Genomic DNA, 22,967 nt, shown 5'->3' with positions numbered 1-22,967 from the left:
TCGTTTCCTAAGACACTTTTCTTAAGAGCAAAAAAAAAAAGACTTATCAACAAGGACTATGTGACGGCCGAGTGACGAGGACTACATCACCCAGCAGGGGGTGCACTCGATGAAATTTATGAATAGGAACTGCTCTGTGTGTGTGGAGAGGCGGGGCACCCTACGCTGTCCAATCACATCGTCCTATCGTTTAACGCAAACCGGGCAGCTTCGAGTAGAGCGCGTTCCCTTCATCCATCCGTCCATCCATCCCTCTATCGGTACGGTCGACCACACGAAACACACAGCGAGCACGACGTCGAAACACGCCACTCTTACAAGGACGACCGAGTTCCATACGAGGGCAAGAGAATCAAACAAAGTGACAACATGTTCGCGTGCACAGAGATGATCACCATGTGTCTGCAGTCCGCGAAACACGAGCACAAGAGGAAGCAAGAGCAGGAGAAAATCCAAAACCAAGGCATTGCTATTTTCCAAGATGTGAGTATAACGGTCTATACGGTTAAATCATTGAATTGGGGGTTCGGGGGGGGGGGGGGGGGGAGGAGGCTACTGACTCACTGTGTGTGTAGTGTTCATCTTAAAAATCTGAATTCATTTTTTAAGGTTGCATGATTTGGGTCGTGCGGCGCTGAGGATGATGGAGGTGAGGTTGGTGGTGGGGGTGGTGGTGGTGGTGGTGGTGAGGTGACATACACCATTGAAGAGCCATCCATTACGGTCTGTTCAGTGACCTTCAGTAGATTCTCTGTGGACGGTTCTGCTGGAATTGTTGGGCTGTAAATCAGTGTATTTTCCAATTTAAAAAAATGTCAAGATACCCTATTTGTCACGTTTTAGATATTAGCGTAATTAATCACACCTCAGGGTATCTGAAGCCACTACAATCGGCCTGTCATGATCCGGCGACCACTCACATTAGAACCTGCTATTTGGATCGATTCAGCGATTTATTTAGCCGATCAATTTAAATAAAGGTCATGACATATTCTCCCTGTGTGTGTGCACGTGGATAACGATCTGTTTGTTGCTGCACGTATCAGACACGAATCCCCCGTGTTTCCTACAGAAACATCCCCATCGTCCAAAAAAATCAAGACATCTTGCATTTTTAATAGTTGAACCAGGCTTGGAGACGTGCTCCAGCGGGATTTGTACTAGTTGTAGAAATATATCTGCAGCGCTGTTCTTTTTCCTTCGACCATTATAAATAATTCACAGGTGCTTTCCATGCCCACACGGTAGACCTGCTTATTTGCCTTTAAGGGCAAAGTGTTGTGTGGGTGCATTATTGGCCTTCAATTGAACGCTCTCATCTGCCTCGCTTGTATCACATTGCACGAGGCTACGGGTCAATGTTTCCTCTGCATTATTCTGACATCCTAGAAGAACACCCAGAGAAATGTGTGGGCTGTTGCTCTTCCCTCCTCGCATGGCTTCCTTACAGTAGCTCTAAATGCAATCCTCCTCAATCCGCAGAATCACATTATAGGCTTGTGGATGTCATATTACACCGCAGGAAGAAGGCAGAAATGCAGTTAAGAGTCCATTCTCCAGAACAAGGGGGTTGTGTATTGCCCACCCTCTCTAAACTGACATCTCTTTGTAGAAATTAACCAAACCATTATATTTGCTAATGGATATCGCATTTCACAGTTACCCACAGAGATGGCTAGATATGTGGAGGGTAGAGGGTGACATTTACGTTACAGTGAACGCATTCATCTTGACTGTAGGTGCTGCTCTGATACATTTCCTCAGTTAGTGGTGCAGGAAGGACGCTATATATTCACTCAAAATACCCTGCTAAGAGGCTAGGCAGCGATGGATTGGATTGGTAAACAAGAAATCTCCCCTTGATCAGGTCACGCAGTTCATCCTCCTCCTGCTTCATTGTTATCCTGTCCTTCCTGTCTTGTCCTCACATCCCGACCAATCAGAGACCACAGATTGCGTCCTTAATTCTCATAGTTCATCTTGTCCAGGAGTCGGACCATGTTTGCATTGTCCTTTATGGACTCATCAAAAAAAGGACCTGCTTTAAGCCGCATTGGGTCATCATCATTACACAATGCTCAATTTCCTCCTCTTCGTTGTCTTCCTCTGCCTCCTCTTCTTCCTCCTCCTCCTCCTCCTTTCCCTCGCTTTCACTTACACTCTAAATCTTTGTACTGCGTTCTTCTTGCACCATTAAAGATTGCAAGCTCTAGAAACAGATGGACCTCGTTGTCTCTCTCTCTCTTCTGCTGTAGCTTCTAAATGTCATTCTGATCATATTGTTCTTTCCTGTTCTTGTACACAAAGACTTTGTCTATTACGATGTATTAGTGCCTGGAGCCCACTTCACTTCAACACACATGTACAAAACATGAGGGAAAACATTATCTTCCATTATTTACATACAAGCATATTTCAAGGTTAGGGTGGGAGCAGGGGTGGTGGTAGGAATGGGCAGATTGTTGTGGTGGTGGTGGTTGTCAAAGTGGTGATGGTGGAGGCGGAGGAGATAGTGGAGGTGGTTGTCAAAGTGGTGATGGTGGAGGCGGAGGAGATAGTGGAGGTGGTTGTCAAAGTGGTGATGGTGGAGGCAGAGGAGATAGTGGTGGTTGAGGTGGATGTGATGGTGGTTCAGGTTGTGGTGGAGGTGGTACTGCTGGAGGTGGAAGTTGTGGATGTGAGGAGGATGAGGTGGTGCTACTGGGGGTGGATGTGGGGATGATGGGGGATTAGCTGGTGGCAGTGGAATCTGATGTTGGTGGTGGATGTGATGATGTGGGGATGGCAATGGATATGAGGATGGTGGTGGATGCGATGATGGTGGTGGATGTGGGGATGGAGGTGGATGTGGATGTGATGATGGTGGATATGAAGATGGTGGTGGATGTGATGATGGTGGATGTTGCGGTGGTGCTGGACTTGATGATGCTGGTGGATGGGCTATCGAGGTGGATGCGAGGACGGTGGTGGAGGTGGATGTGGATGTGACGATGGTGGTGGATGTGTGGATGGTGGTGGATGTGATGATGGTGGATGTGTGGATGGTGGTGGATGTGCTTGGCGTGGGGGTGGTGGTGCTGCGGGTGGTGTTGGAGCTCCTCTCTGCCTGTTTATGAGTGTGTTGTGATTTTATTGAAGCGGCTCCCTGTAGCGTTCCTCAGAGAGCCTTTAAGGCAGCCTGCTCACGACAGCCCTTTTAAGACTTAGCTGCCGTATAAGAGCTGCTCATGGGGGGGTGGAGGAGAACGCATCGCCTGGAGGGCCCACAGATGTGGGGAGCCGGTGCTCGCTCTGCAGCGTTACAACCGTTCCCTGTGGATACTTCCTTTCGCTCTCCTCACTGGAATCTCAGAGATGGCCTTCGGGAGTATGGTCGATTTTTATTTAGTTTAGTTTTGTTTTGAGACTTTTGAGACTCTAGAGACTTCTGTATAACGGTCAATAATATTTAGTTTTTGTTTAATTTTCCTTTCTGCATTTACAATACATTACACTTCTTGTGTACATGCATCTCATTTCCGTATATTTGTTGTCGTTTCTATTCTTATTCATGTTACTTGAAACAAATGCTCTTTTAATTCTTCCTTTTCATTCTCCTCATGTACTGTGCGCCGTGACATCTGCTTTGATAAAACACATGGCAGAGATTGTGTCTCAATCTCTGGCATCAGGCCCGGTCGGCTCTCCTCAGCCGCCAACCAATGAGAGGAGCCGTTGTGTTTCCCTCTGCTCTGGCGTGATGCTAACGACTAGGGTCTCACGCCGGAGGTCCGGGAGATATCAGGACCATCGGTCTGCCTGCAACACTCCGGGCTAATGGCTCAGCTTCCCCCAGCCCAGAGAAGCACTCTGATGATTGGAGAATCCATTTTCCATCCGTCCATCCATCATCCGTTCCTTTTGTCTTTAATTCCATCCATGCACCTAGCAACATCCATCCATTCATTCATCCATTTATTATTGATCCATTCATCCACCTACCCATCACCCATCCACCACCCATCCATAATCCCTCCACACATCATCCATCCATCTATTCATTCCTTTTATTCAATCCATGCGCCTACTCTTCACCCATCCATAATCCATCCACCATCCATCCATTCATCACCCATTCATCCGTCAACTATCCATCCATTATTTGATGTTACCCTGGCGTGGACTACTGTGCATGCATTGCATGAACACACTTACCCACGCACTCACAGAGTGAATTCCCATGTAATTCCCGGGCAGAAACAGAGTCCTGCGTATGATGGGAACTGATGTGGGCGAATGAATTGTGTTTACATCATCACCCACGTGAAAGGAGATGTCATTGCGCCGACGGGCTTTTTGCTCATTTCAACGATTGGACAACATCCATGAATACATCTTCCAGAGCCTCGTCCTATATATAATCCTCCACCCCTTTCATCTAATGAAGCCCCCCAGCAACTAAATCACAAATCTAAATGTTGTGCTTTAATTTCCTGGGAAGATGGATTCTCTTTAGACTGACCACAGGGGCGGCTTTAAGCCTTAGAAGATGGTTTAACCAATGAAATGGTTGGATGCATTTTCTTATTATGGAGTCAAAATCCTTTAATAGGCTACACTGGCATTACATTGGCATTATATTACATCTTCTAGTTTGAAAGAAAGCTAGTCTCTCTTATCTCTCTCCATAGTGTCTTTCACTTTCATGTCGGACAACTTTGGATGATTTGATCATTCTGGGTTTCTAGACTACGCACAAAAGCTCCTCTTTAAGATCTATCTTAAATATCTATTCGATTTCTGTTGCTTCTCACATTTGACTATCCAAATATGTTCACATGTCCATGTTGCAACTGTTCAAGTCTTAACTAAATGAGTTTGCACAAAGGAAACCTTTTATGTATTATTTTTAATGTAGAAATGAAATCAATAACCTACTTTTTTTTTTCTCTCTTTCGTTTCAGATCTTCCGCCGTGCAGACAAAAATGGTAAGTAACTGTTTTTGAACGACTGCATCTTAGACTTAAGGACTTAAAGCTTAAAGATAGCGAGAGCCATGACACGGCTCTTTTCTCCAGTGCTTACAGCTGGCTTACACAAGCATCCCCTTGATCAATCCCTGCACCAAAACAAAGGAACTACAAGCATGTCAGCTTGACTTTTTTCGCTAATACCCCTTTTCGGGAGGAGTCGCACATTGAACTTGTGTTGCGAAAGGCACACCCCTTTGCAACATTCGGTGCAACGATTTCGTCAAATTGTTTTGGCCGTGGTATGTCAGACACGGCGGCGTGAATCGCTTTAACGATACGCGTTAGCGGGGGGGGGGTGAACTTCGGAACAGAGTGGGGCCGTGGCCCGAAGCTCGGCAGACACGCCGCTGACAAACAGACGCGTGCGTCGGCTCCTCCATATTTTATTCAAGCTTGTGTTGTGGTTTAATGGAATGGAAGACACACTGATCAACGCGAGGGTACTTAATATATACGACGCCGAGAGCCCCCCTCCACGAAGGGTCGAGCCCCCACCCGTGTTACGTAAGAGCATCATCAATGATGCAGTGAACAGATGAGCAGCTGGGGGGGGGTGGGGGTGAGGGGGGGGGGGGGTCATTTGAGTTCAAATCCAATGCGGTGCAACACGGGCTCACAAACAAGAGACAAAGAGAGAGAGAGAGAGAGAGGGGTGGTGGTGGCATACTGGCTGAAATGCCAGGACATCTTAGCGTAATTTAATAGACACACACACACATGCACACACACACACACACACAGAACCACCCAGTCAAATACCACCATGGATAGTTACCACACACACACACACACACACACACACACACACACACACACACACACACACACACACACACACACACACACACACACACACACACACACACACACACACACACACACACACACACACACAGAGAGAGCGTCCCAGGGCTGAGAGAAGGCTGAACCACAGCAAGGCAGACGTGAGGTTAGAGGCAGCGATGCAGCAAGATGGCTCCACAACCTGACAGCGCTCTTCCTCCTCAAGTCATTCCATTCAAATAGAACAGAATGGTGGAAACAGGGCGTATGTAGCTCACTCTCCTAGCCAGAGACTTCCAGCCAGTTATGAAAAAAGTAACAGCGTTGTCTTCAAGAGAACTCCAAAGAGAATTTCAGATTAGAAAATCAGCCCTGTTTTTTTTATTTTGTCTGCTATATATATATATATATACACACACACACACACACACACACACACACACACACACACACACACACACACACACACACACACACACACACACACACACACACACACACAGCATCGATTCTTTGTACTCTTTGAAGATAAAGTATCTGTAGTTGCAGCAGGGCTCTCTGTAGCTCTCGTGAGTTTTCTCTCCATCCAGGGTGTCCTCCATAGCAGACCTGAAGGCTGCCATGCTGGGCCCGCTGGATGGCTGAACATATCGTATAATGAGCCATGGTTGTCTGAACCACCTTACCCTGCTCTAATGATCCAGTCACACACACAAGCACACACACTCACATACAGAGAGAGGGAGAGAGAGAGACAATATACTTTAATGATCTATCAGCATATCTATGTTTATAGGAAACGAGAAAAAATGTATTTTCACATGTAGGGAGATAAAAGCTTAATGCAAATGCAGTGTTGAAATTATGCTAGAAGTTTTTTTCATTACCAGTCTGGATATGCTATTTTTTGCTAATTCTCTGCCTCGTTTATTCAGTTGGAAATGAGTCGTGCTTGTGCATGCTTTGAATTGAAGATTCATCATCAATCCAAAACTCACTTTAGACTTACAACCTGAAGTATTCACCCGTCATAATAATACTAATACTACTAATAATAATAACAATGAAATTAAATCGTGAATCTTCAGTGTGAACTGACTCTCCAGGGAATGGGAATTGACGCGTTTAGGTGAGGGGAAGGACATATGGTGTTTGTCCATCACCTCTGAAATGCTGTTACCTTCCCTGCCTGAGATGGAATCTATATTTAGGATTATCGCTACAATGTTTCAGCATATTGTGGCCCAAAGCTCGGCAGGAAACAGCATCCTGACAGTCTGTAATAATGATGTGCAATCTGCACCACTCCGTGGATCATTACGCCCTCCGCTGTGGAAATGTTTCAGGAAGTAGAGCAAGTAGACAAGATGGAGGAGGAGCAGGGATCGGAACACAACACACACTGGCTTTATGCCTGCTTAGCTAAACCGATGAGGCCTGCCAGCCTGAATAAACTCTGTTTCGCCTTTGTCCTCTTGGTCCAGAGTTCAACACCACTGCTCCTTGTTTGACCTTTACCACTCAGAACATCTCCCCATGCACCTTCCGATCAAATCACTTTCCCTTTTAATGGACCCGGAAAACCTTGTGGAGAGTTCCATAAAGATTTGATGTGCAGGATCATGATGGGGATTGTTGTATCTCATATATCCTCACAGTATAACAGTCATAAACTGAAGCCACTGAATGCAAATGTGGAACAGGGTTTCTGAAGTTGGAAGGCACGTCTATAAACGAAATGGACTGGTGTGAAATAATGGTGATTCGGGGCGATAATAATTCATTTATTTTGTATAGCGCTTTTCAATGACCCAAAGACACTTACCATTCACACACAGTCATACCGGTGGTGGTAAACTACGATAGTAGCCACAGCTGCCCTGGGGCAGACTGACAGAAGCGTGGCTACCATTCAGCGCTTACGGCCCCTCCGACCACCACCTCAAACATACAGCAGTCAGACACGAGGCAAGGTGGGTGAAGTGTCTTGCCCAATGATACAACGACCTTGACACAAGTGGCAAGTGCCGGGATCAAACCGCCAACCCTCCGATCATTGGCCAACCCGCTCTACCACCTGAGCCACGGTCGCCCCACAGTGAGGGGCTTGCGATGCCAGCAGGCCCATCACTGTGATTCATTTTGTGTGGGAAGCTAAATGATCTACGGCAGACCAGGAACAAGTTTACCATTCAGCCCCTTTTGTCCAGAGCCACTAAAAGTTAATTCACATATGGGCCGTTAGGTGTTCGGACATCTTGCTTGCGGACGTCTACAGGTATGGGTCTGTAGAGTTTTAAGGTATAGGTAGGGGTCAATCCCAGACCCTTTTGGTTCTGGGAGTTGACCAGCGTAGCCACCACACTATTAACAAGACTGCGTGGATTGAGGAGAAGGTTTTGAGGCCAGAGTCTCCAGTAACCGTTGTTGTCGTCCCGCTGCCCGCTCCTCCCCTCCCAGACGACGGGAAGCTGTCCTTGGAGGAGTTCCAGTCCTACTTCGGGGACGCCATCCTCACGCAGCAGCAGATGCAGGAGCTCTACCACGCCATCGACAGACAGCAGACGGAGTAAGTGTTCACTGCACACCCCCTCCTTCACGTGCACGGCTGTCCTCTCTACCCCTCTCTAGTCTTTAGGGAGAGAGGAAGAAGGGGAAGGAAGGAAGGAAGGAAGGAAGGAAGGAAGGAAGGAAGGAGGGAGGGAGGGAGGGGATGGTAGAGGGTAAAAGAGAGGGAGGGAAGGATAGGGGAAGGAAGGGAGGGAGGGGATGATAGAGGGAAGGAGAGAGGTAGTGAAGACGGGAGGGAGGATGGAGGATGGAGGGAGGGAGGGAGAAAGTGAAGGAGGGACAGAGCAAAGAAGGGGGAGACATTGATCATAAGGATCAATCGTGGATTGGACAGGGTTTATATTTCCAGGCTCAGAATAGCACCGCCGTCTTCGACTGAGGAGAGCGGGACTCAGATGGGGGTTGTGTGCTGAGGCAGTGTCCCTAGAGAGATTCATCAACTGGATATATATATATATATCCGCCTGTGTTTCCGGGGACAGCAGAGTCTGGGTCAATCTTTAACTTGGAGAACTGCGGTTGACATTCATAAAACCCGATGAGTAATTGTGTTTACTCCTCGGACGGTGATGGGTTTTGAGAGGAGAGACGTGAGCCTCATTTGCATCTTCGCTGCTAGCATCATTATGTCTCATTAGGTATCTAATTCGGTTGCTAAAATACATCAGACTGAATCAATCTTTTCATATTAGGATCTCCAAAGAGGAGTTGTCATAGCAACGAGGTGCCAGTGCTTTTGAAAATGCGTCTTTTTGAATCGGATCGCTAGGTACACCGAGGCAGTACTTAGCTGTGCTGCAGACGGGAACCAATCACTTCGCACATTCCTCAATGATAAACATGTAATTTCCCTCACTGAAGCTTCTCTATAACGCTGTTGTGATCTGCAGTCAGTTGTATCCTGTCTGTGCTGTTTTCTCTTCCATTAACCTGTCACACTGTATCCCTCTTCTCTCTCGCTTTCTCGCTCTCTCGCTCTCTCGCTCTCTCGCTCTCTCTCTTGCTCTTGCTCTCTCTCTCTCTCTCTCTCTAGCAACCTTGACACAGATAAACTTTCAGGTAAGCCTCTCTAACCCTTGGATGAGTGTTCATTGACTCTTGGACTAAATGTGTTGCTATTGACTGGTGGCTTTGTTCGGTGTCGACTCTGCTAGAATCAGCATTTTCCCCGTCCTGCAGAGTTTAACTCCCTGGGTGTAAATCCTTGGTTTAGCATCCTTTAACAAGCCTATATTGTTTGATTTCACTTGTAAATAAACTGCCTGCCAGTTCGTTTTAGAAGGTCATTGTATTCTAGTGCCTTCTATTCAGTGACGGACTGGGATCAAAAAACGGCCCTGGCATTTGCACATTATGACAGGCCGCGGGTGTAATTGTTGACGCGGGGGGGGGGGGGGGGGGGTTGGTCGCGGACAGGATTGTTGACGGGGGGGGGGGGGGGGGTTGGTTGCACGTTCTAGATTGTTGAAGGGGGGGGGGGGGGGCAATAGTTAATGTGGGGCCGTGCAATCCCGGCAAGCATGCCGCTTCGTGATTGGCCGGCCAAAACAGCCCACGGGAGGCCAAACGGCCCACGAGAGGCCGCGGCCCTTCTGGCATCTGCCCAAATGGGGACCGTCCAGTCCGTCACTGCTTCTATTCGATTCTGTTCTATTCTAGTCAGGTCTAATTGAGTCTAGTCTGCCCTCTTCGTCTATTCTTCTGTAATTCTATTCTGGTCATGTCTGTTCTAGTCAAGTCGATTTTAGTCTATTCTAGACTGGTATACTCAATTATATTCTAGTGTAGTATATTCTAGTCTAGTGTATTCTAGTCCTGTCTTATCATGTTATGTAATACAGCAGAGAGATACAACAAACCATATCGTGAATCTTCCTCCGATATTTCACCCCTCATTCCCAGAGTACTTCACCCCCCACCTGGGAGAGTATGTCAACGTGCTGTCAGCCCTGGAGAAACTCAACGTGGCCATCTTGAAGGCCATGGACAAGACCAAAGAGGTGGGTCGCTGAGAAGGTTTACCCATCTTACATGACTTCTGGTCTCTTTCAGAATTACACAGTCAAATATCAGTAAATGTAATATAGTTGCTGATTTATAAATAGAATATCAAGTCGGGTCAATTTTATTTGTATGGGCCTTGATCACAGTTACAAAATACATTGTATTAGAATATGAAAGTTTTCATGGAGAAGGGCAGAACTGCTTTGTAGGGAGCCTGATATATCGGTTGGTTTAATTCATTATCATGACTCCCATTATACACAATAACCAACCTCAGCATAACCTATAATTAAATGTTGCTGTTCATTGTTGTTCACTGTAATTATCCTAATAAATCCTTCCATAAAGTCAATAAAAGATTCTGCCGACGTCATTTAAACCTTATTCAGCTAGCTGGGGGGGGGGGGGGGGGGGGGATGTGGAGTTCTGCATTCAGTTTCCCCCCCCCCGCCCCAAAGATGGCTGCTGGCTGCATAAGGCCCGTAGTGTTGCCTGAGAGTGCTCCAGAGGCCAGGGGTCTTTATGTTCCAGTCTGGCCGGGGGCAGGCAGGGGGACAAACTAGGATTCGGATTGCTGCGAGCCCCACACACGCTCTCTCTCTCTCTCTCTCGCTCGGTCTCATCCTCACGCTCTGTCACTCTCAGTACCTCACTCTCGCCCTCTCACACACTGTCTCAGTTTCTCTCTCTTTCTCTCTCTCTCTTCATCTCTTGTTTTTCCCTCATCTTTCCCTCTCGTTTTTGTCTCTCTCGCTCTCTCTCTCTCTCGCTCTCTCCCAACTCTCTTGTATGTTGCCTTCGGTGTACCGTGTTTTTCTCCTTTTTGTCTTTACACTGCTTTTATTACCAGCCCACTGCTCACACATGGGGGGAAGCTGTGTGCACTAGAGCATCCTCTAGATTGGACGCACTGACATTTGAAAGGAGTGACGCTCACTCTGTATTCTACACCGACACTGGCCGTATAGTCCATACAACCCTTCCTCCTCCTCCTCCTCCTCCTCCTCATCATCATCCTCATCCTCATCATCATCACACTCGCTGTCTGTCTCAGAGAACTTCCCCTGAGATTAATCAATAGAGCACAGTTACCACTCCATTGCTCTCGCCAGCCCACAGCCATTAAATGGAAACATTAAAAGATCATACAGGTGGTTATATCACAGATATCTCAAAAGTTGCCTTCTGCCATTTGACACATTTGTATAAATAAATGTGTTCTTATTTTCCATAGTCAAGTCTGTGTTTGCATTATACCGTCACTAACCAGGGCTGACGATAATAATAATACTACATTAAACACGACCCCTCTTCCACCATCTGTCCAACAGACATGACCTGTCGAACACAGACATCTGCACAATATACAACCAGCTCGTCTGTCTGCCTCGATCTCTCTCTCTCTCTCTCTCCCTTGATCTCGCTCTCTCGCTCTCTTCACCACTTTACATCCATCCTCTTTGCAGTGGCGTAACAAGCTAACGAAGGGCCCGTAAGCAGGATGATTTTTGGTTTTTGGCCGGAATGAGACTCTGTAGAATCTTATAATGCTTACATTATAACAGGGTCCGTGGGTGGAATTGTGGGGGGGCGGGGGGGCGGGGGGGGGTGGTACGGGATTGCGGGCGGGGGGGATTGTTGACGGAAGGGGTAAGGGATTGCGGGCGGACGGGATTGTTGACGGGGAGGGGCTGGGGGGGAGCAACTCAGCTCAATTTGAAACTTAGAACTAGCGCTGAATGCAGGGGTGGGTGAGCCCTCCGAAGATTGACGGGCCCCCTGATTGGTCGGGGCCCATAAGCGACTGGAGTACCTGCTTACCGATAGGTATGCCACAGCCCCTTTGTCAACGTCTCATTTTCTTCTTGCCTCTCTTTATCTCTATCTGTCTCCTCCTCTCCTATCCTCTCCTGTCTAATCCTCTCCTCTCCTCGTCTCGTCTCCTCTCTCCTCTCCTCTCCATGCATTTTACATCATGCTGGGACGCTGTGTACACCACCTGCTCTCTCCTCCCCAAGAGCACCTCATCACCAGCCACTTAATCTACTAATGTCTATCTGTGTGTGTATGTGTGTGTCTGCCCGCCTGCCTCCTGCACTCCCAGCCTACCTCTGTCCCTCCCTTCCTCTCTACCTGCCTGCGTCCCAAGTTGCCTCCGTGACTAGCTTGCTTACTGCCGTATTACATAAAACCTACATCCTTACCATCCTCCATCAATGTATCCGTCCTCCATCTCGTTTCCACCCAGACCAGACCCCCTCGTTGGGGTCTGCCTGCCATTGTGTTGCCCATTAAACTGGACATAGAACACGAGAATACATTGTGTTCTCTGACAGAAAGAGGTGGCGTGCGGAGAGAGAGAGAGATGGGGGGAGGGGGGGAGGGGGGGGGGGGAAGGGGGAGAGAGGGAGAGGGTGAGTCGGCCGAGTGGGCTTGCTTCTGCGACGCTCTGATCTGAAGCAGATTAGAGACCGGGTCTGACGTCAGGAAGCTTCTGAACGTCTGAGAACAGCAGCAGGGAGGTGCAGGGAGGTGGAGAGAGATAGAGTGACAGAGATACACTGGGAGAGAGAGAAAGGGGGGGCGACAGCTCAGGGGAGAAGGAGAGAAAGGTGATTGTGAAGGAGCGAGAGGAGAGAGAGGAGAGAGAGAGACAGCGATGGAAAGGTAGAGAGAGAAAGGGGGGCGACAGGCATGGAGAGATAGAGCTGACACAGGGAGATAGCGAGAGTGGGAGGGAGGCAGAGAGGGCCCCAGGTACCCCCGTGTCATCTGGAGTGTGTGTGCCGTGGGAAATAACACAGCGAATATGTCAAACTCTTGTGGTCCCTCGTTGTTCATGTTCTACTGCCATGTGTTGGTGGATTTCTTTTCCGCTGCGCATATTTCATCACGTAAGGTTGGTGTTCTGCTTTTGCACCCCGACTAGAGCCTGCACCACTGAGTCCATATGGAAGAACACATTAGAAAGGGAACATATTAATACGTAACCGTGATCCCCAAAGGTAATCCGTGAATGTAATTTGGAAATGTCCTCCGAAAATGTGGCTCAGCGGTCTTACCCAAAAATGTGATCCAGAAGATTAATCCGAAAGTGTAATTAAGAAATATAATCTGAAAAGGTGCCACAGGGAATGTAACGGATAAAAGTAATCCTTGAAAGTAATACGTCAGTGAAACAGCTGGACTTTATTGCACTGGCTCGTGGCCGGATTTTGTCTGCGCTAGTAACATTACGACTCTATTTCACTGGCTATAAATGCTGTTTGACTCTCATCTCGGCCTCCGCGCAAAGTGTCTCCGCCTCCTCTCATTTCATCTTCTTTGATTGCAATATTGCGTATTGTGCTGAGGCATCTTCAGATACAGCCTTTATTGCTTTTACTGTCCTGGCCTCCTCTCCTCCTCCCACCTGTGACTTAATGGGTTTGTACCCTCTCTGTTAAACAGTGACTTCATTAGGTTGTGACCGCCCAGGGAAAACTTGCAGTGACAACAAATGTCCTTGTCCACCTTCGCCGCTAAGAATATAACCACAGTAGTGATACATTGAAAGGATGAAAGTTTTATTACCATGACAAAATATACCCAAATGAATTAATGATGCACACATGCACGCACAGACACGCATGCACACATGCACGTACACTTGTCTTGTTGAGTGAGGTGGAAACTGGTCCACACTCACTGGTGTTAACATACCCCAGCTGCCCCCTGGTAAAACCAATCAGCAGAACTACACACACAGACGCAGGCACACAAACACGCACGTACACCATGAAAGGCAGATGACGGAAGGGTCAGCTGACTCCGAGTTACAAAAGCAAACTGAATTGGTCATAATACGATTTGGTCATAATAAAAAAGTGAACCGACTGAACCTCCTCTTCCTCCTTCCCCCCTTCCTCTCTTCTTCCCCCCCCCTCTTCCTCCTCCTCTACCTCCTCCCCCCCTCTTCCTTTTTCTCCACCTCCCCCTCCTCAACCCCCTCTTCCTCCTCCTCCACCTCCTCCCCCCCCATCCTCTACCCCCCCCCCCTTCCTTTTCCTCCACCTCCCCCTCCCCAACCCCTTCTTCCTCCTCCTCCTCCTCCTCCTCCTCCTCCTCCTCCTCCTCCTCCTCCTCCCCCTCCCCCCAGGAGTACCAGGGCTCCTCGGTGGTGGGTCAGTTCGTGACGCGGTTCCTCCTCCGGGAGACCTCCACCCAGCTGCAGTCGCTGCAGTCGTCCCTGGACTGCGCGGTGGGGGCGGTGGACGAGGAGAGCTGCCCCGTGCGGACCTCCCCCGCCAAGCCCCGGGAGCTGCCCCTGCAGCGGGCCGCCAAGAGGCCCGGCCGCCGCCTGCAGAAGAACATGTGTCTGTCCCCCACCGACCCCTACTCGGGCATGCTCACTACAGGTACGGCACCGGGTTGCCAGATTGTGCCCCGGATTTCTGCCGTACCCAATGTCGCCAGGTTGTGCCCGATTTCCCGCCCCCCCGTACCCCAGTGTAGTCTAGCATGGTACCCCTGAACCGAGGCCCCTGAACCGAGGGTCCTCAGAAGGGAGCGGTATCGGGGCAGTTCCCCCACATGGGGGTGGGAGGACACCGTAAAAGGTGACATGTTATACCACCAGGTGTGAGTGTGATTAGCCGTTACAAGCCGTTGTGAAAATGTGCCTCTTCTGACTTCATGACACAAGTGTGCATGTCCACCTAGATGTATGACGGATAGATGAGCAACGCTTGCTACAGTCCACTGGGTAGGCTGGTATCCAGCACACATCTAGGTGGACACGCCCATTTGTGATGTCTGAAGAGGCAGATTTTCAAAACGGCTTGTAGCGGCTAATCACACTCACACCTGGTGGTAATATTGGACCTTTAAAGCCCAGTTCAGACCAAAGATTCGCGACGCAACTGCTTGCAACTGCTTGCAACTCGCAACTCCTTGAGACTCCTTGCGACGAGACGGGCTGAGACGTTCTAAAAACTGGGCAGTTCACACCGCTGCACCAGGCGGCGACGGCAGGTGGTCTCCCTAGTAACTGTGAACGCTCTGGCACAGCTGAGAGCCGCATCAGCATCACTTCCATCCTGCTAAATAGTAACCTAACTTAGGTTTGCGATTAGTTTTATTTTGGTTGAGAGTAGGCTAGAGTTGCTGTGTTTCGCCATTCTCCACTACGTCTGCATTGTAGTAATTCGCTGGAGCTTAGTTTGTTTAGATCCCGCTAGTTGGATACATTGCATTCTTTCGTAGTGGCGACTTCTCGACTGCAAGGGAAGCTCGGCTTCACCTAAAATTTCGAAAATTAAATGGTCGGATACTGTTGTGTTAACATTTCATTGATTAAAAATGCGTTAGAACACGTCCATCTCGAAGACGAGTTCGTTCAGAATCAGCTGCTTATCGCAGGTCGACTGACTCGATTTCCTTCTCATACACTTACGTGTTTAATTTGCGTGTTTAGATGGGCGCGCACACACGCGCACCAAGCATCACCCGCATTCATTCATTCTTTTAAACACTCACTCGCGGTAAAACTATGTTTTCTCACGATCAAATACTCATCAATCCTAAAAGTAATGGGCTTGTACACGATGTCTTTGTCAAGAACATATGTGTTTGCTGTACGGTGTTTGCAGATGCATTGATTTAAAAGTAGGCCTACAACTTACCGCTGTATCAGCTGTTCTTTCCCAAATCATTTAACCAATCATTTACCCTAAAACTAGATTTTGTTTTGGAAGCCTGGAATATACTTTGCTCGAATGTATTATTGTTATTATTATTATTTTAACGCATGGCATAGCCTACTATACTTCATTCATGTTCATTCATGCAGCCCTATGGAAAAAAAAAGTTTCCACAATCCACACGCTATTTCTATGCAGTTTGACACGTATGAATAATCTTTGACATCATAATATTTAACATGCAAGTGTAGTGGTGCCTGGTTGCTGCGGGGGAAGATCAGCTTTGCGCCGGGTGCAAACTAGCAACGACACATGCGTCGGTGTAGAAAGTCAATTGCGCCGGGCGCAAGATATGGCCCTTCTTCTGTTTGGCGCACATGGCTAATTTGCATACGCGTACAGGACTGTAGGAATGGGAACACGTCGGACTGGCAGCATGTAACCATAACAACGGCTAACGTGTAACGGTAACGGTGGTCCCGTTAAAATAATGTCAATGAATCAGCTATCAAGCCTAACGTTATCTACAATCGTTGTTCTGGAACCAAAGATAATACCGTTAGCATCTCCAACTTGTAGGCCTATTTTATAAGCCTAAATTGTTCTGTGCTGTGTCCTGATTGGCTGAAGAGAAATAGCCACATCGTTGCGTTCTAAAGACCAGTTCAGACCAAAGATTCGCGACGCAACGAGACTCTTTTGGGACGTCGCAGGGGAAAAGTTGCAGCAGTGTGAACTGGTCGTAGCAAGGCGGCTGATGCCGTTGCAAGGAGTCCCCAAAGATTGAACATGTCAAATCGCCAGGTCCAGTTTAACGCAACGATGTGGCTATTTCTCTTCAGCCAATCAGGATACAGCACAACAATTTAGGCTTATTAAATACAAGTTGTAGATGCTAACGGTATATCTTTGGTTTTACACCGCACTTATTCAACATGCCATGCAAATGTATAAATCAGTGTTCGAATTACGTGGGAGCCAGAGGGAACCGAGCTTCCAAAAAGGCAAAGTCAAAAAACTGAGGGGTCTCATATCTGAAGGTGTCTGCCATATTTGGCATTGTAATTCCATCTTAAACAACACTCATCCATCCCCGTGCAGTCTCGCTAGCCTACTATACGTCACGACTGACTCATTTCACGGATTCCTGTGAGACCGGGTTGCCTTAATTACATCGGTCGCATTTGTCAGGTGAAAACTAAATGTCAAGGGAAAGAGGCGGTGGTTTTTCGATCGCTTATTAAGTTCACTCGTGGCGTGTAATGATTTATTCGTTTCCCTGTATCATTTCCTTAATTTTATCATAAAAATTATGATAAAAATAATAATAAAAAAAATTATATAAAAAAAAAATTATATAAAAAAATTTATTTAAAAAAAAGTTATATAAAAAAAATTATATTAAAAAAAATTATGAAAAAAAAATTATAAAAAAAAATTATATAAAAAAATATATTTTAAAAAAATTATTAATTAAAAAAATTATAATAAAAAAAATTGGACCTGCGCACAAAAGTTTTTTTTTGGACCTGCGTGCGCATATTTTTTTGGACCTGCGCACGCGCATCTTTTTTTGGATCTGCGCGCGCATCTTCTTTTGGACATGCGCACGCGCATATTTTTTTGGACCTGCGCACGCGCATCTTTTTTGGATCTGCGCGCGCATCTTTTTTTGGACATGCGCACGCGCATATTTTTTTGGACATGCGCACGCGCATATTTTTTTGGACATGCGCGCGCAGGTCCAAAAAAAGATGCGCGTGCGCAGGTCCAAAAAAAAGATGCGCGCGCAGATCCAAAAAAAGATGCGCGTGCGCAGGTCCAAAAAAATATGCGCACGCAGGTCCAAATAAAAACATTTGTGCGCAGGTCCAATTTTTTTTAAATATTTTTTTAATTTATAATTTTTTTTTTAATAATTTTTTTTATATATATATTTTTTAATATAATTTTTTTTTTTATATAATTTTTTTTGATATAATTTTTTTTTATATAATTTTCTTTTTTCATATTATGAAATTATATAGTTCAGACCAAAGATTCGCGACGCAACTGCTTGCAACGGGGCAGTTCACACTGCTGCACCGGGCGGCGACGGCAGGTGGGGGCCCTTCTTCTGTTTGGCGCACATGGCTAATTTGCATACGCGTACAGGACTGTCGGAATGGGAACATGTCGGACTGGCAGCATGTAACCATAACAACGGCTAACGTGTAACGGTAACGGTGGTCCCGTTAAAATAATGTCAATGAATCAGCTCAAGCCTAACGTTATCTACAATCGTTGTTCTGGAACCAAAGATAAGGATCTACAACTTGTAGGCCTATTTAATAAGCCTAAATTGTTCTGTGCTGTGTCCTGATTGGCTGAAGAGAAATAGCCACATCGTTGCGTTCTAAAACTGGACCTGGCGATTTGACATGTTCAATCTTTGGCGACTCCTTGCAACGCCTTGCGACGCCCAGTTCACACTGCTGCAACTTTTCCCCTGCGACGTTCTAAAACCGTCTCGTTGCAAGTCGTTGCGTCGCGAATCTTTGGTCTGAACTGGGCTTAAGATAGAACAGAGGCAGAGCCTTCCTACTGGATGATGACTGGGCGGACGTCAATATTCAAATAAAGTGAAGTGAAACATTATAGTGAAGTGAAAAAGTGAAATGAAAAAGTTAAACATTATTCTGGTTTCACTGGTGTAATCCATCAAGTAATCTCTTCCTTCTTATCCGTCCAAATGCATATGTTCTATTGTTATCTGAAAAAAGAATCCCAAAAAGCTAACTTCAAATAGTAATCAAAAAATGCAATTAGCAGTAGTTATCGGATTCAGGTCCATGCTTTACCTTCATTGGCTGATTTTTGTCTTAACTGTATGGATTTTGAGGGTTAGGAGCCCCCTAGTGGTTATGGGCCCGGACACTGGATATGCCCTGTGGATAATACAGGCCTGCTTGCAGATATTTATTCTAAAACCCAAAACTTTCAAAACGTAGTTTAAAAATTTGATTTTGAAAAAGGGATTCCGATTCTGATTTCAACTGCTCCATTTCAACATCCCCTGTGGGTTAGTTCTTCCAGCGCCTGATCCTCCTGAAGCAGCCTCCATGGCTGCTGAAGCTGCCCACTCGACCAGACACTAACTGTAGGGCCATGTGTTTCAGGGGTCAGTGTGGAGCCTGACAACCACTGGAGCTCCCAGATCAACCAGCTGGAGGACCTCATAGACAAACTGGAGTGTGAGGTTAGTATGAACTGAAAGTAGGACTCATTTAGTTTCATCTGTTCACTGCACTGACGGTAATGCACAGATGTTCATGTGCAAATTCCAGCCCTAGGCGTCTACAATGCTGCAGATTGCACACATCAACATCAAAAACAAATGTGTTCCAGTTTCGTAACCTTACACAAATTAAAAATGCCATACCCAATGGCCAGAGGTTTTTGTTTAGTTTTTCAGCCTGGATTGGATTTCACTTTAATCTAGCGAGTCCTTCCTCCTACGTGTAGCGGTGGAGTGCGTTGAAACTCTCCCCTTGGAGTTTGTTAGCAGAATAAATGCTTTGTGACAGCTCGTAGCTTAGAGGCTGATGTCTGCGGCTTGCTGTGTATGTTTGCGGCTGACTGAAACATGTCTTCCTCCATCTACAGAGTCCCCATCTGGAGCCTCTCAACGAGGACACATTAGCCGGCACCTACAAATCGGTAAGCAACTTCCCCAGCCGATCAATTCCACCCTGTTGTTGATATGTCTTTGTCTCTTCATAGTGCTTGTGCTGGTGGATACATAGCATTTCAATAAAACAACGATCCCAACGCTGATCTTTTTATTTTGGATTTTTTGGATTCATATGTCATAAAAAACGGTGTAGACATAGACCATTCAAGACCTTCATGTGTCCTCTTCGTCTCCCTGCTAGAACATTCTCCTGGTCCAGAGGCAGATGTCTGTGAAGGAGAGGGACGTGGAGGAGTTCCAGCAAACCCTGAAGATCTACACGGACGCCACCAGCGCCCAGCTTGACAACCTGCAGTATGTTCTCCTCTTCCTCTCCGCTCCACCCCCCCCCCCAGCTGAGTGTTTACTCAAGGACTCAGCTCCCAGACACTCTAAATGCCGTTCTTCTTCCCAGGCATAGACCAGTTTGTCTGCCAGTCCTTCTTCTGCCTCTTTCTCTCTCTATCTGTCTCTCACTATCTCTTTGTATATGTGTGTGTGTGTGTCTCTCATCACATATTGCAAAATGTAAAAACATGTTTGCACTTTCTCTCTCTCTCTTTCTCTCTTTCAATTTCTCTCTTTCTCTTTCTCTCTCTCTCTTCTCTTTCTCAGCATGTCGGTCCAGAATCTACCAGACAGATCCTGCTTCATCATGTATGAGTTTTGGCAAGACCGTCTCTCTTGGATGAGGTATGTGGTGACTTATTTACGATACAATTAATCACACTCAATTTGTAATCTCTCAAAGGGATTTGAGATGCCACCACAAACACAAGTTTACAAAGTCAAAGAGTAGGTACAGAAGAAGGGAATGCCCTATGAAAAACATGTACTAATAGTAAGTAATGCATTAGCCCTTTCCCTCTCCATCTTCTGACCTGTGTTTGACCTCGATTCATCTATGGGCCTCATTCACCTGCAGCGGCCATCTTGGTTCTTAAAGCTAGTTTTTTGCGGAATTCCACATTCAGTTCCCCCAACCGTACCTAGCGTTTAAAACCAAGATGGCTGCTGGAGGTTAATAAGGTCCATTGCTTGGCTTTGGCTCAGCATTAATGGCTCATTAAGCATTAATGACTCCCTTCTTTCCTCCACTCAGCTACCTGCAGTCGTCCATCAGTAAGACCTTCCAGCGCTGCATCATCGACTCTCTGGAGCAGCCCGAGATGGTGTCCACCATGCTCCTCCCAGGTAGATGTTATTTACATATATATATATATATATCAACAGCTGGGTTCATTCTGTGGCATTTTCTCAGCTATGACCCCTCACAGCTTTTGTTTTTTGTTGGAACCCAATAAAAAAGGGGCTTTGCAGAGTGAAAAAACTGATAAAAAAAAGAGAAATGAATGAATCACGCTAACAAGGAAAAACACTGTCAAAAATGACTTGACAGTGTTATTCCTTGTTAGCGTGATTCATTCATTTATCATTTTTTTTCGTAACACTCCGGTTGATATTTACGGAAAATAAAACCATGAATGAATCACGCTAACAAGGAAAAACACTGTCAAAAATGACTTGACAGTGTTATTCCTTGTTAGCGTGATTCATTCATGGTTTTATTTTCCGTAAATATCAACCGGAGTGTTACGTTTCTGTTGTAAGCCAGTTAAAGTCAGTTAGAAAGTTAAAGGCTAAATAGTATTGCCCCTGCTCCCTGCATGTGTTTTAGTCCAATCAGAGTTGGTTTGGCTGGAGAAGCTTCATTCATGTCTTCTTCTGCTCTTCTGCAGCGTCTTGGTGGATTATGAACAACAACTAACGGGCACGGCCATCTTGCTACTCATGACAACAAGAGGAAGAAGATGGGATGGTGTTCTGATTTACTATAACGATTATTCTTGGTTTTTCCTTTTTATTTTTCAACACGACATGAACATGGCTGTTTCTAACACACGGCGTGGTGGCTAGGGTGTTTGTCATGACCCCCCCCCAAGCCCTCAGTGATCCCGTAGGCCTGCTAGAGCAACACACCCGTGCGTTCCCCTCCCCTAAACGAAATGTAACAAGAAAAAATAAATGTCAGTCATTTTGGATAAGAGTGTCTGATCAAATATTAACATGACGCTATATTCGAAAAAGAAAAAAAGGGACCTCTTTTTGATGGATTTGTGAGAAACAAAACTAGGAATTATGAGGAGAAAAGAAATGCAATAAGAGTTGTGTTTTGGTGGAAGCTGTGCCACCGATAGGTCCAGTCCTGGCACATGTTCCAGCTTCTGATTCATGACTTGATGTGTACAAAAATGATGTGTGCAAGACAAAAATAGATGTGCATGTTTTCTTATCATTTCCCAATGCTTGTTTATTTATGTTTTAAAACCTACACCATAAAACGTTACGCGAAATCATCCGATTCCAGCGAAATGAAAATACAATGTACCGATGACATGTACTTTATCAAGCCCAGAATAAGGGAAATTGACGGTACAAATCAAAGCAGATATCAAAGCCGGCACGTGGATGTCCCCCGTTCTTCCTGTGGTGTTGTGAAAACGTTGTCGGTAGTTTAAAGCCATGCTTCCAGGTTTCTGGGTCTAACATAGAGTGTAGTTAAAGGAGTGACGGAGGCCCGGAACCTTACCTATTCAACTATTTGTGTGTCACTACTGCACTTTAATGTGTCAACCGAGAACCTGCTAGTTGTAGTCCAGACTGAGTACTTCATGTCGGCTCGTTTTTGATGAAGGAAAGGATTTTAGGTTCATGTTCCGTACATTATACCAGTTTTAAAACGTTTAAGCCATGTTACCTTGAAAGTGAAGATTTGATTAAAAACTCAGAGTTGCCAGAGAATAGAAAAGTAAATGCAAGATTTATTTATTGTATTTTTATTATTTTCTGTACAGAGATATTTAATAAAAAGTGATTAAGTCTATTAGGGACGTGTACATTTTGATTATTAAAGTTGTTTCAGAGCGTTAGTAAGTCTGTGAAGTTATTTTGAGCTTTGTGGAATTGTGACGAGGACTAAGCATCCAACCCCTCTCTTCGGAGTGGTATTTCTTTATTTTATTTTATGCTCAATATTACAATTGTGATGTAATTGCAGTCTTATTTTTCTGCATGAAATAAAGTTCATGACACAACAGTCCTGTGTCTGTCATATATTAAAAAGAGAAATATATATGTATCTATAAACAACCAAATGTATATTATGTACACAGTTGTGTATATAATGCAGCTCAGTGTTCGAA

General features: G+C 46.0%; 1 protein-coding gene across 1 annotated transcript; it reads left to right on the top strand.

Annotated features, from left to right (window-relative positions):
- Positions 1 to 369: 369 nt before the first annotated feature.
- Positions 370 to 21,532, top strand: LOC311359198 (N-terminal EF-hand calcium-binding protein 1-like; the record flags this gene model as incomplete). Its single annotated transcript, XM_084479180.1, has 12 exons — positions 370 to 483; positions 4,944 to 4,968; positions 8,257 to 8,365; positions 9,401 to 9,426; positions 10,270 to 10,367; positions 14,510 to 14,768; positions 19,211 to 19,290; positions 19,698 to 19,751; positions 19,967 to 20,079; positions 20,380 to 20,457; positions 20,867 to 20,958; positions 21,504 to 21,532. 12 exons carry the CDS (start codon positions 370 to 372, stop codon positions 21,530 to 21,532), a joined length of 1,077 nt encoding a protein of 358 aa, XP_084335306.1.
- Positions 21,533 to 22,967: the final 1,435 nt, after the last annotated feature.

Source organism: Micromesistius poutassou (assembly GCF_964030765.1).
Source record: "Micromesistius poutassou genome assembly, chromosome: 15".
Lineage (NCBI taxonomy): Eukaryota > Metazoa > Chordata > Actinopteri > Gadiformes > Gadidae > Micromesistius > Micromesistius poutassou.
This window is presented reverse-complemented; position numbering and strand designations above follow the sequence as displayed.